The sequence below is a fragment of the Manis javanica genome, chromosome 11 (assembly GCF_040802235.1).
Source record: "Manis javanica isolate MJ-LG chromosome 11, MJ_LKY, whole genome shotgun sequence".
Taxonomy (NCBI): domain Eukaryota; kingdom Metazoa; phylum Chordata; class Mammalia; order Pholidota; family Manidae; genus Manis; species Manis javanica.
In genome coordinates, this window is record NC_133166.1 from 97,572,261 (window position 1) to 97,586,611 (window position 14,351).

Sequence of the window (14,351 nt, forward strand, 5' to 3'; positions counted from 1 at the left end):
TCATATTTATCATTCTGACAACCCTATTCCTAGGGACCATACTCGTCCTAATTAGCTCTCACTGACTAATAATTTGAATCGGCTTCGAAATAAATATACTAGCCATGATTCCCATTTTAATAAAAAATTTCAACCCACGAGCCATAGAAGCAGCTACCAAATACTTCCTGATCCAAGCCACTGCATCCATGTTATTAATACCAGCCATCACCATCAACCTAATAACTTCCGGACAGTGAGCCATCACAAAAATACACAAGACTGCACCATCAATCATCTTCACTGTAGCCATGGCCATAGAATTTGGAATAGCCCCATTCCACTTCTGAGTGCCAGAAGTAACACAAGGAACCCCATTATCATCAGGCATACTACTTTTAACCTGACAAAAAATCGCACCTATCTCAGTTCTATACCAAATCATACCCACAATCAGCATAAACATACTCACTACCATAGCCTCCCTTTCAATTCTAATTGGAGGTTGAGGAGATCTAAATCAAACTCAACTACGGGAAATTGTAGCATATTCCTCAATCGCGCTCACATAGGCTGAATGACAATAATCATAGTATACAATCCGGACACTGCTATCCTAAACCTTCTAATCTACATTATAATAACACTATTCATGTTTACAGTATTATTATATGACTCATCAACAACTTTATCCCTATCTCACCTATCAAATAAAATACCACTAATCACAGTCCCCTGTAACACATGCACCAAGTCATAGCACTCACTGCATTGCAGTGGACTATTTGTCTTCATTGCCCAATGTAATAAGGCTTCCTTGGCTGAAGCACCATGCCATGGAGCATTATGCCTGGCACACAGTGGGTCTTCTCATGGAACATTTCTTGGATAAACAGAAGTTATGAAGGAGTTTTAAGTAATTTTTTTCAAAGTCATCTTACCTATAAGACACTTTTAACAGGATGATGAACTTACCTTGAGTACTTGGTCTGGCTTCCCGAAGATGATGAAGAAGAGAACACACAGTCGTCTGAGGAATGAGATGATCATCTCTGTCAAGATTGGGGGTGTTTTCTCTTTTGCTTTTCTTTTTTCTTTTGTTTGTGTTTTCCTTAAATTGATATAAAATGTAAACCAATTATTCTCTCAAATATTGGCAAAAAATGAGAGAGAAACAAGTAAAATAATTTATCAAATGTACTTGAAATTACTCAAATGATCTTAAAGTAAAATTCCTACCTCCAATTCTGCCAGTCCCAGCATCTTCAGGACTTCTGTGTGGATTTATTTTCCATGTCCATAAAACCTCCTTGTCATGCCTATAAAACCAAAATATTGACAGACTGCTAGAGAATTTTAAAAAGCAAAGTGAGTTTTTTTGGAACAAAGGAAAGGGAAACCATGTTTAAAATTCTGAATGGAAAGAGGGCCAGGTATTAGTTACTCACAAAATGGTTTTTTATTTCTGTAAACTTCCATACACCTAATACGAGGACCTGTCATAACAATAAAAATCAAATACAACTGGGGAGGATGGGTAGGAAGGGAGGGGAGGGCAAGAAGAAGAAAGGGGCCTTACAATTAGCATGTATAGTGTGGGGGGGCACGGGGAGGGCTGTGCAACACAGAGAAGACAAGTAGTGATTCTACAGCATCTTACTATGCTGATGGACAGTGATAATGCGGTATGTGGGGGGGACTTGGTGAAGGGGGGAGTCTAGTAAACATGATGTTCCTCATGTAATTGTAGATTAATGATACCAAAAAAAAAATCAAATATGTATTTCCATAACCTTGGTAAAAGTCTCATGCAGTTTTGACCAAAACAAGCACCCTGTTTCAGCTGAGTTTTGCTTTTATGGTCTGAAAGAACAAGAACGTAGTACTGATGTGGTGATCCTCTTGGATCATATTATGTTCAAGTAATTTTCTTCATTTATGATAAAGGGAAACACCAATTACTACAGACTGAATTGTACTCCTCCAAAATTCATTTACTGAAGCTCTAACCCCCAATGTGACTATATTTAGAAACAGTGTCTTTAGGAGATAATTAAAGTTAAATGATGTCACCTAATCTGATAGGACTGGTGGCTTTACGAGAAGAGAGGGAGAGACTCACTCTTTCTCAACCTGTGCACTGCAAAGAAAAGGCCACGTGAGGGTGTGGCAAGCTGCAGGCCACCTGCGAGCCAGGAATGGAGCTCTCAGGGGACACCAAATGCCGCTGGAACCTTGATCTTAGATTTTCCAGCCTCCAGAACTGTGAGAAAATAAATCCCTATTGTTTAAGTCATACAATTTATGTTGTTTTATTACAGTGGCCCAAGCAGACTATAGACCAGTCAGGGAGGGCTGTGACGTGGCTCCGCTTCACAGCTGAGACGTTCTCCCTGGTACGGGCAGTGCACCATTCCTTCTCTCCTCCTTGGGTGCCATTTTTCCCTCCCTCCCTTAAAAATATTGGCCATGTTAGCACTCAGCCCTGAATCTTTTCATTGTTCCTACCTATACACTATTCCGTTGATTCCTGAACTTCCCTGAAAATACCAGAGAGCTTGTTGAAAGATTTCTATGCCTATGTGTTTTTCTGAGTTCGGTGAGCTGCTCTAGTAAATTAATCAAACCTAAGGTGGGGAGGTCATGGGAACCTCCAATCTGTAGTGAGGCATCTGGAGCGAGGGTGGGGGTGTGGGGTCGAGGTGGAGGGCAGTCTTGTAGGACAGAGCCCTTAACCAGGGGAATCCTGTGCTGTCTCCGGGCAGACAGCATCAGAACTGATTTCTTAGACACCCTGCTGGTTTTCAAGAACTGCTTGGTGTTGTGGGTGGAAAGACCCCTTCCCACACACACGCATTGGAATCAGGTCCGGAAACCTGGAAGGAATTGTATTACTGCTGTTGTGTACTATTGTATGAAAAAACACAACCTGAGTCTTGGAAGATGAGAATCAGCCCACCATGTGAAAACCTGTAGAAAAGAACTTTGAAGCAGATGGAACATAAGTTCAAAGGCCCTCAGGTAGGAATAAGTTCACCGTTTCCGATGTTCGATGAGATGGTAGGTAAATCTCAAGCATGGTAGTCAAAGGGGCAGTGATATGAAAGGAGGTAACAAGTAAGCAGGACCATATAATGCAAAACTATCAAACCACCTTTATGTTAAGGACTTGGAATTTCATCCTAAGTATAATGGGAAACAACTGGAAGGTTTTAAGCTGAGAAGTGTCAAGATTTGATTTGTGTTTTTAAAAGAAAATATGGCAGTGCTGTGTGTAGAAGAGATTGTATAAGGTTAAAAGTAGAAGGAAACCCAGTTAGATGGCGATTACAATATTTCAAGTAGTAAGAGATTTTGGTGGTGTGGACTAGGGCAGAGTTTCTCAGTTTTGCCACTACTGTCATTTGGGGCTGGATTATTCTTTGTTGTGAAGCATTTTCCTGTTCATGTAGGATATTTAGTTACATCGCAGGCCTCTACCTGCTAGACTTCAAGTAGCAACCCAGTCATGACAAGATTCTAGTTGTGATAAACAAAATGGCCAGCCATTAAAAAATAAAAGAAGATACACAGGCCAATGAAACAGAATAGAAAGCCCAGGAATAAACCCATGTATATACAGCCAACTAATCTTTGACAAGGGTGCCAAGAACACACAATGGTGAAAGGAGAGTATTTTCAATAAATGACGTTGGGAAAATTGAATATTCACATGCAAAAGAATGAAACTGGACACCTTTCTCAGACTTGAATGAAGACCTGAAAGTGTAAAGCTCCTAGAAGAAAACAAGGGTGTGAGCTCCTTGACAATGGTCTTGGCAATTAATTTTGGGGGGGAGGGGCAGGGGCAGAATTAGATGCTAAAAGCAAAGGCAACAAAAACAGAAATTAACAAATGGAACTAAAAGTAAAAAGCTTCAGCATAGCAAAGGAAACCATCAGTAAAATTAAAAGGCAACCTATAGAATGGGAGGAATATTTGCAAACCATATATCCAATAATGAATTAATATTCAATAAATATATATAAGGAATTCATACAACTCAATAGCAAAAAAAAAAAAGATAACCCAAAAGAAAAATGGGAAAAGGACCTGAATAGACATTTCTCCAAAGAAAACATATAAATAGCCAACAGCTCATGAAAAGGTGTTCAACTTTGCTAATCATCTATTAAATGTAAATCAGAAAACAACAGCAAAAATGAGCAAGTGGGACTACATTAAGCTGAAAAGCTTCTGTACAGCGAAAGACACCATCAAAAGAACAAAAAGGAACCCTACAGTATGGGAGAATATATTTGAAAATGACAGATCTTATAAAGGCTTGACGTCCAGAATATATAAAGAGCTCACACGCCTCAACAAACAAAAAACAAATAACCCAATTAAAAAATGGGCAGAGGAACTGAACAGACAGTTCTCCAAAAAAGAAATACAGATGGCCAAGAGACACATGAAAAGATGCTCCACATCGCTAATTATGAGAGAAATGCAAATTAAAACTACAATGAGGTATCACCTCACACCAGTAAGGATGGCTGCCATCCAAAAGACAAACAACAACAAATGTTGGCGAGGCTGTGGAGAAAGGGGAACCCTCCTACACTGCTGGTGGGAATGTAAATTAGTTCAAGCATTGTGGAAAACAGTATGGAGGTTCATCAAAATGCTCAAAAAGACCTACCATTTGACCCAGGAATTCCACTCCTAGGAATTTACCCTAAGAACGCAGCAATCAAGTTTGAGAAAGACAGATGCACCCCTATGTTTATCACAGCACTATTTACAATAGCCAAGAATTGGAAGCAACCTAAATGTCCATCGGTAGATGAATGGATAAAGAAGACGTGGTACATATACACAATGGAATACTACTAGGCCATTAGAAGTGGAAAAATCCAACCATTTGCAGCAACATGGATGGAGCTGGAGAGTATTATGCTCAGTGAAATAAGCCAAGCGGAGAAAGAGAAATACCAAATGAATTCACTCATCTGAGGAGTATAGGAACAAAGGAAAAACTGAAGGAACAAAACAACAGCGGAATTACAGAACCCAAAAATGGACTAACAGGTACCAAAGGGAAAGGAACTGGGGAGGATGGGTGGGCAGGGAGGGATAAGGAGGGGGAGAAGGGGGGTATTAAGATTAGCATGCATGGGGGGGAGGGAGAAAGGGGAGGGTGGGCTGCACAACACAGAGAGGACAAGTAGTGACTCTACAACATTTTGCTAAGCTGATGGACAGTAACTGTAATGTGGTTGTTAGGGGGGACCTGATATAGGGGAGAGCATAGTAAACATAGTATTCTTCATGTAAGTGTAGATTAAAAATTAAAAAAAAAAAAAAAGAAAAAAAGAAAGAAAGAAAGAAAGAAAGAAAGAAAGAAAAAAAGAAAGAAAGAAAAAAACAAAGAAAAAAAGAAAGAAAGAAAGAAAGAAAGAAAGAAAGAAAAGGAAGGAAGGAAGGAAGGAAGGAAGGAAGGAAGGAAGGAAGGAAGGAAGGCAGGAAGGAAGGAAGGAAGGAAGGAAGGAAGGAAGGAAGGAAGGAAGGAAGGAAGGAAGGAAGGAAGGAAGAAAGAAAAGGGGGATTACTCCTTGATAGGATAAAACTATTGGTAAATCAAAGATCAACGCATGCTTTAAATATCCTTAATGTTGAACACTTAAAGGGTGTCAGATGATCAGCTATGGAGGTACTCTTTTCTGATAATATTCCTTTCTCTTAATAAAAAAAAAAAAAGGCAGTTACTGTGTGCTGACCTCCAATGACTTCTGCACAGTGGTATAGAGGGCATGTCAAAGTGTGGGCAAAGGGTCTGTTTGTTTCTATGCAGAAGATCAAGGCCTAGCGTGGATACCCAGAAAATGAACTAAGATACGATATGAGGAGGAGCTTCCGGCATCAGCACTCTCTGGAGGACTCGTGCCGGGGGATGATCATCAAAAAGCCTCCACAGGGATCTGGGCGATGCTGCGGTTGTGGCTGCGTCCATCCCACCGTTTCCTGGACTTGCCACTGGAATGAGGAGGGAGATGTCTAGGCTGGCATGTGCATACAGTGAGACAACGAATTTGAGTGGATTTGGACTGTTGGAACTCAACCAGGAGTTGGGAGGGGTGCAAGTTGTAGCGCTCCAAAATCTTACAACTATAGACTATCTACGGTTAAAAGAACATATGGGATGTGAACAGATCTCAGAAATGGGTTGCTTTAATTTGTCTGATTTTTCTCAGAATGTTCAAGTACAGTTGGACAATATCCATCATATCATAGACAAATTTTCACAAATGCCTAGGATGCCTAACTGGGTTTCTTGGCTTCACTGGAGATGGCTGGTAATTATAGATTTGCTTAGTTTATGTCACCATATTCCTATTATGTTAATATGTGTGCGCAAGTTAGTTAGTAGTTTAAAACCTATACATGCTTAAGGTACTCTACAAGAAGATATGTCAAAGAAAAAATCAATCCTCCCATGTTTTCTTCCATATGCTACCTCTACAGCTTTTCTTCTTCCTTCCTAATTACAACCCTTAAATAGAATTCGTGCCTCATATCAAATTTACCGAGCATCATAATTCCTCCAGGTGGTAAAGATACCTCGAGACAAGTGCTGGGCATAGAAGCCACAGGGCATAAATCTGCAAAGAAGTAAAAAGCTAACCTTTTCAAACAATATGGCTTCTCTCTCACTTACCAACTTTATATTTCCCTGTATGGCCCCAGAAGATGACTGCTTAGCCAGAGACGGGTAAGATTCCTCAAGGGAGGAACAACCTAGACAGGCACAGTCGCAGGGGGGCCATCAGGTGAGAAATCGGGAAACAGTGGTGAAGCTTAGATCCTTACCCACCCACCCCCCTACCCCCATTTTGAGAGAAAGCTTCTGCATCCGTGGATGTTTTATTGCCCTTGTCTAGCTCGGATTAGCACATAGTCTACAGGCACACACATGATCATCTACAATTGCTCTCTTACAACACTAAACTATGTTTTCTACCTTTATCTTGCATCTACCTACCACTTCCGCATTTTATTAAATAACAATAATAATAAAGGGAGAAATGTGGGATCCACATATAAATCAAGTATAAAAATCAAACAAATATTCATATTTGACCTGATTGTTTATAGTTTATAATGCATGATCAAAACCGAAAGTTTCTGTGATGATTGCCCTTGTACTGTTCACCATGTAAGAACTTATTCACTATGTAAGAATTCATTCACCATGTAAGAACTTGTTTGTTATGCTTCAGAAGATTGGAGGCTGAGGAGAATTAGGCTTGAGATGGATTAATGATTGTACATTGAGCATTGACCCCCCTATACAGAATTTTATTGTTGTTAACAACCATTTGATCAATAAATATGAGAGATGCCCTCTCGAAAAAAAAAGAAAAAAAATTGTAAATCAAAACCACAATGAGATATCATCTCATACTTGTCAGGACATATATTATCAAAAAGACAAGGACCTCTTCTGCTGCAGCCTGGTGGAGAGAGAGACCGGACAACTTCTTGTAAGACATAAACAGCTTTCTTAACTTAAAAAAAAAAAAGACAAGGAATAACCACTGTTGGTTGGTGAGGCTGTGCAGAAAAGGGAACCCTTGTACACTGTTGGTCAGAATATAAACTGGTACAGCTGCTATGGAAACCAGTACGGAGGCTCCTCAAGAAATTACAAATGGAACTATCATATGATCCAGCAATCCCACTTCCAGGTACACATACATTCATAGGACAACAAAATCACTACCTTGAAGACATACTTGTATTCACATGTGGCATTATCTACCATAGCCAAGATATGGAAAGAACCTAAATGTCTGTTGATGAATAAAATTATAATTTTTAAATTAATTTATCTATTCTACTTGGTGTGTATGTGTCTTGTGATTTTACAAAAGCATTTCTCTAATGATGAATGGTGTTGAACATTTCTTCATGTGCTTGTCATCTATGTATCTTCTTTAGAGAAGTGTCTGTTCAACCTTTGCCCATTTTTTTATTGAGTTGTTTTCTTGTTAGGTTTAAGAAATTTTTTATATATTCTGGTTACAAGTTATTTGTTAAGTATGTGATCTGCAAATATTTTCTCCCAATATGCCTTGTCATTTTTTTTATTTGAGTGTCCTTCATGCAGCAAAGGATTTTATTGATAAAAGTCCAACTTTTTTTTTCCTTTATAGACAGTGCTTTGGGTATATATAAGAACAATTTGACTAACCCAAGGTCACAAATTTTGCCTTGTTTTCCTCAAGAGTGTCCACATTTTTAGATCTATGATCCATCATAGATCATTTTTATATCTTGAAAAGGCTGTCCATTCTCCATCCATCCATTACACCTCTCAATTGGCCATATTTGTGTGGATTTATTTCTGGACTCTATTTAGTTGCATTGGTCTGTATGACCACAAAATTTATAGTCTTGATTGCTATAGCTTTACAAGAAGTCTAAAAAATCGAGTTACATAAATTCTTCAACTTTGCTCCTTATTTGCAAAATTTTTTTGCTATTCTAGTTCCTTTACCTTTCCTTATAATTTTAGAGTCAACTAATTTAGCTAGTTAGAAAAATTCTGCTGGAATTTTTTTCCTGCAACTGTATTAAACGCATAGATCAATTTGAGAAGAATTGACATCTTTACTACATTAAATCTTTTAATCCACGAACACAGTCTGGGTGGTGTTTGATTTCTTTCAGCAGCATTTTGTACTTTTCAGCATACAGAAACTGAAAATATTTTGTTAGATTTATATCTAATTATTTCATTAGTAGGGGGAGGGGAACTGGCGTTTCCAGTTGTTTATTGCTAATGTGAAAATATGATTAAGTCTTCTACATTTACATTTTATCTTGCACCTTGCTAAATTCAATCCTTAGCAGTAAGGGCTTTTTTTGTAGATTTCTTGAGGTTTACTATATAGACAATTATGTCCTCTGAAAATAGGGATAATTTTATTTCCCTATTTCAGTAAAATACTAAATAGGATTAGTGAAAACACACAGTCCTGTCTAGTTCCCAATCTTTGGGGTAGGGAAAAATCTTTCACCATTAAGTATGATGTTAGCTCTAGATTTTGTAGATGCCATTTCTCAGTTTCCCTTCTATCCTAGTTTGCTGAATTTTTTTAACATTGATTAAGATATGAAGGCAGCTACATTCTGAAACTTATGAGTACATCCTGTTTGCTGTTTGTAAAAATGCAAAATTTTTTAAGATAGAAAAGCATAGATGAGCAGTGAATGCCATCTCTTGGAGAGACTACTAAGACAATGTCCAATGCTACCATCCCTCCTCTTCACTTTTTCTCTGTCATTCCAGCAATGTAGTCTCTTGATGGGTTGGGGTAGGGGGGCTGAACTGCAGGAGCAGGCAAAACTCAACTGGTCAGAAGCCCCAGCCACTGAGTCTTGTGAAGTTACCCCAAGTCCTCTGGATCATACATGGCAGGCACTTCTACAGACCTCTAGATGGATTGTGCACTCTGCTTGGGGTTCAAAATATGATTTTTCCTCATCTTGGTTGAACTCAATTTTTAGTGCTTTTTTTAAGAACACAGACCTGTTGGATTTATAATGGTGAGATTTTAAAATAATGGATGTTGAATTTTGTGAAGAGCTTTGTTTTGCATCTATTGATAGGCTTAGGAAGTTTTTCATTTAGTCTGTTAATATGGTCAATTAATTTATTTTCAAATGTTGAACCAGTCTTGAATTCCTGGGATAGATGACACTTGGTTACAAAGTTTTTTTCTTTTCATATGTTGCTGGATTCAATTTGCTCATTTCTTTTTTTGAGTATTTTTGCATCTTTGTTCTTGAGGCATATTGATTTGGTTTTCTTTTTTGAACTGTTTTCATCCAGTCTTGGTATCAGGTAATATGGTTTCGTAAAATGAGTTGAGAAGGTTTCCTTTCTCTTCTATCTTTGGGAAGATCCTGTTATTTTTACCTTAAAAGTTTGATAAAATTCACCCATGACTATCTGGGCCTGGAATTTTCCTCTTTTTTCCCCTTCTTTTTTAGGTTTTTAAATACAAATTCATTTACTAATGACAGGACGACTATTCAGCTTATCTGTTTTTTCCATGGTGAGTTTTGGTAGTTTTGATAGTGGTCCATTTCATCTGAGTTGCTTAATTTTTAGTATATAGTTTGTAGTATTCCCTATTAACCTTTTTAATGTCCTTTGGGTTGGTAGTGATACTTTCTCCTAAAGCAGGTATGTTACAGGAAAGACCTTGTGCAATAAAACAGTAGACAAAGTAGATATAGAACATAACTGCAGCTGAACAGACCTCAAACCTTACTATCATCAATTCCTTCCTGTCTTTCAATTCCCATATCCAGATAACAAGTCCTTTTGATTTGTCCTTACCAATATTTTTTGCAATACCCCCATTCACAACACTGCTTGGCATAGCCCTTAGTATCTCCTAATCTATCTAAATTACTCCACCTGCCACCTAACTAGTCTCACTGCCTTTCCCACTGGCATCACACTGATGCCAGACTTAACTTCTCAAACCTCCAATCGTCGTACACTACAAGATAAAGGCCCTTCACGTCTGGCTTAGTCTTGCTTTTTGAGTTAGTTTATTTTCCTTAATCAGGTTTTTTTAAAACATGTAGGCTTTGGATGGAGGGATGGGTTATGAATCACCTAAAAATTGAGTATAAAGTATTGTATGAATGTGAATTTTATTTCCAGAGCAAGGCTGTCACTATTATCTGATGTTCAAAGTGAAAAAAATTTTTTTTGCTAAGAAAAGCCTTCAACCTAATCCTTGCCTCTATAATGTATGTTCTTGAAACAGCCCAACAGTTCCCACATCACAAGTGATCACTCCTCTTTCTAGTCACAAAATTTTATTTATCTAGCCTGACCTTCATTTTACAAATAAGGGAACAGGTCTATCATGTAACTTTTGTCTAATGTCGTTCCTGTGAAGTTTGTTTTCTGGGCAACTGAGCTAGTATTTATCAGCTATTTTGTTGGGTCTTTTTATGAGATGTCATATTTCTCCTTGAGATCAGGAACTAAGCCTCAGAGTTCTTTGAAACTCCAATTATGTGCAGTGTCTTACATTAACTGCTCAAACATTTGCTGGGAAAGTGATGATGATAATGACACAGTGAGACAGGGGATTAGTTAATATCGGGTTAAGAGTACATTTTTAAGGAAGCATAAGCACATCTGGGGGCTGCAAAATATTACTAAGCTCTGAGTTTAGACACCTAATAAAATTGAACATTCGAGATTCTGTGTGAGGAAACGCTGAGAAAGAGTTCTTAGGCAGAGGCCAGCTTCCCAGAAACAGGGATGGTTCGACAGCATTCAGAAAGAACTTCTCAAGAAAGCAACTGAAATCGGGGAATGCCCAGGTACTTGGGAAAGAGAAAGAGGGTGATAACAGCACCAGCTTTGGTGTAATTCAATTGAATTCACTGTGTAGATTCAAATTCCAACTCCTGCCCCTGGTCCAAGCTACGTTACTTCAAGCAAATTAACTTTTCTTTCCCTCAGTTTTCTTAGGTGTATCTATCTAACGTTGTTGCCTGTAAAGTGGTTGGGCCAGTGTCTAACTCTTAAAACACTTTCCTTAATTGTTATTATTTTAATGAGAAGGAAGGATTTAGGGAGAGGAGAGGCGTTGCGCTAAAAGGCGTGGTCCTTGTAGAGATGTTGGTTAGGCTGAAAATGCAGCAGACAGTGGGGTAGGGAGACGTGTGCTCCCGAAGGGAGGTAAGGGAAGAGACAGCGCACTTGCACGGTGTGTATCTGCAAGAGGAGACGCTGAGGGATGTCAGACCAAGAACACACCCTTCCGGGTGCAGCAGGTGACGATTACCAAGGCGCTGACGAAAAAGGCCACAATGGCGGAAACCTCGTTTGGGGAGTGGTAGAGCGCAGCCCAGAAGTGACCGAGTAGGAGGGCTCCACAGCTCCGACTGGAACGTCACTTACCGGAAACTGCAGGGGAAACGACCTTCTGGGGCCGGTCTTGGCAGCCCCCGCCCAAGGGTGCTGGAGAACTGGGCGACGAACGCAGCGAGGGAAACGAGTCTCCCGGGAGCCCGCGGCTGCGCGGGGCGGGGCTAGCGGCGGTTTCGGGCGCGCGCGCTGGTTGGCCGCAAACGCCCCGCCCACGGGGCGGAGCCAACAGACCTTTTCCGGCCGCGCCGCCAAACGCCGCGGCGGCATGCGCTTTGACTCGTGCGTCGCCCGGAATCTCACGCTGCATGGCCAAATTCTGTAACTTTTTGTCACCAGATGGCAACGTTTTCCCGAGATTTGTTTGGGATTCCATTTCAAATTCTGTAATAGATTGTCGAAGTCTCCCGGGATTTGTTTTTCAGTAGATTAGTTTGCTCGGATTGGATTCCTCTGCAAAATTGAGACATCCATCCAACAATGTTGTTATTTCTCCACGAATTCAGGTCTTTCACTTGTATTCCGCTGAAGTCTTGCAATTTTCTTGGTGTTTTGAACATTTCATTTTAGCTTTACCCTGGCAGTTTTTGTTGCTGTTCTTTTTGCCCTTCTAATAATTGTGCCCTAGAATAATTTGGTTTGGAGTGTGTTGATCTATCCGGTCTCGTCTGCGAACCTTTGTTTTATAATACTCCCGGATTTTGTAGGTAAAAAATCGTCTGTAAATAACAATTTTTATTTCCCCCACGAATCCAGCACTGTATGTAACCTCAGGGTTAGTTCTTTCCGGGAGTTATTTGGATTGCATCCTACATTTCATGCATGAGCCTTCTGAAGGTTTCTAATAGGTACTTAAAAAAATTAAAGGCACTTCGTTCTTTTCGTAGTTTACTAAGTCATTTTCTGGTTTTTAAAGTCATAAATGGGTATTGAGTATTTCCAAATACTTTCAGTATTAGTCTTCCAGATGATCATTTAGCTTTTCTCCATTACTTTACAATAACAGGTTATTGCTATCTTTTACACATTGGTCACACCGCAAGAACTTTCAGGTATATGTCTAGAAATGGAATTGCAAGGTGGGAAGGATTGCACAGTTTAATCTGATATTGCTAACTTGTTCTCCAGAGCTTGTACCAGTTTACCCTTACACCAATAGCTCTGCATCCATGCCATTCCTTGTTTGTTTTTCCCAGTTTTTTGCTATTACAAACAATGCTGGGTAAACTGCCTTGTATGTGTTTTCATGGCACACATGTGCTAGAGTATCTCTGAATATAAACCTAGTAATGGAGTTGTTAGCTTTGTCTTTGGCTATGCATTTAAAAACAGATAAATGTGCCCTACACAATTAAGATATTTCCTCTTTTAATAGTAAAATCTAACTCATTCATATTGATGTGTTTGGATTTAATTCTAACTTGTTTTTTCTATGTATCATGGTTCCTGTTGTTTCTTTCTCTTTTCTGTCTGATGTTTCTTTTTCTAGGTTTTTTTTCCTCTAGTGACTTGGAAGTTATATATTCAATTTTTATTCTAGTGGTTACTCTTACTTATATTTTAACTTTATATAGAACTTATAAATTATATATAATTTAAAATTTATATTTTTATATAAACCTGTAGGGTTATCAGTACCTATATGAGGCAGTCTTGCTTGGTGGTTACAAGTGGAGCCTCTGAATCCGCACTGCCTGGAGTCAAGTCCTGGCATTACTACTTAGCTGTGTAACCTAAAGCCAATTATATTACTTCTCAGTGCCTCAGTTGCCTCATCTGTAAAATGGGGATAAAATAACATATACCTCATGAGACTGTTGTAAGGATTAGTGTGTTAATACGTAATTAGTGTAACTAGCACATAGCACATGGATATCTCTGGTTACCAGTTTTTTCATCTATGAAATGAGCATAAATTATCTGCACAGCAGACTTGTTATAAACACTGCATTATTGTATATTTACACTTGAGTTTATACACTGAGCACCTTGTATGCACTTGAATTATAGTTTTTGGCTTCAAGGAGTTTATGATCTAGGGAGGGCACACACGTGCAAACACAATTGCAGTGTCATATAATCTAATACTCTTCCCTTGTCTTCTCTGGTCTCTTCTTACCCATGTTCCACACACAGCAGTTTGTTAGAGCACATTAATCAGCATGCGCCTGCCAAACTCATGTCACCTCTCATTACATTTTACATAAACCACAAACTCCTTGACATGACTTAAACACTAGATTTGGGCCCTGCCTCTATTTCTCACTTCAAGTGCCACTCTCCCTAATGGGCTCCCACCACAGTGGCCTCTTTTCAGTTCCTTAAACCAACTCCTTGGTTCCTCAGTGCCTGCTGCCTAGAATTCTCAGCCCACCTGCTCTTCCCATGCTGACTCATCTTTCAGGTCTTAGATTAGTTTCA

At 39.2% G+C, this 14,351-nt stretch overlaps 1 protein-coding gene across 1 annotated transcript in view; it reads right to left on the reverse strand.

Annotated features, from left to right (window-relative positions):
* BATF3 (basic leucine zipper ATF-like transcription factor 3) overlaps positions 1–12,136 on the reverse strand; it is a 132,457-nt gene extending 120,321 nt beyond the window's left edge. Inside the window, exons 1-3 of the mRNA XM_073216972.1 lie at positions 11,964–12,136; positions 1,219–1,298; positions 955–1,090 (exon numbers count right to left, since the gene is read on the reverse strand). Coding sequence (XP_073073073.1) covers positions 955–1,029 — 75 coding nt within the window. The 5' untranslated portion in view covers positions 1,030–1,090; positions 1,219–1,298; positions 11,964–12,136. The remainder of the gene's footprint in view (positions 1–954; positions 1,091–1,218; positions 1,299–11,963) is intronic.
* Positions 12,137–14,351: the final 2,215 nt, after the last annotated feature.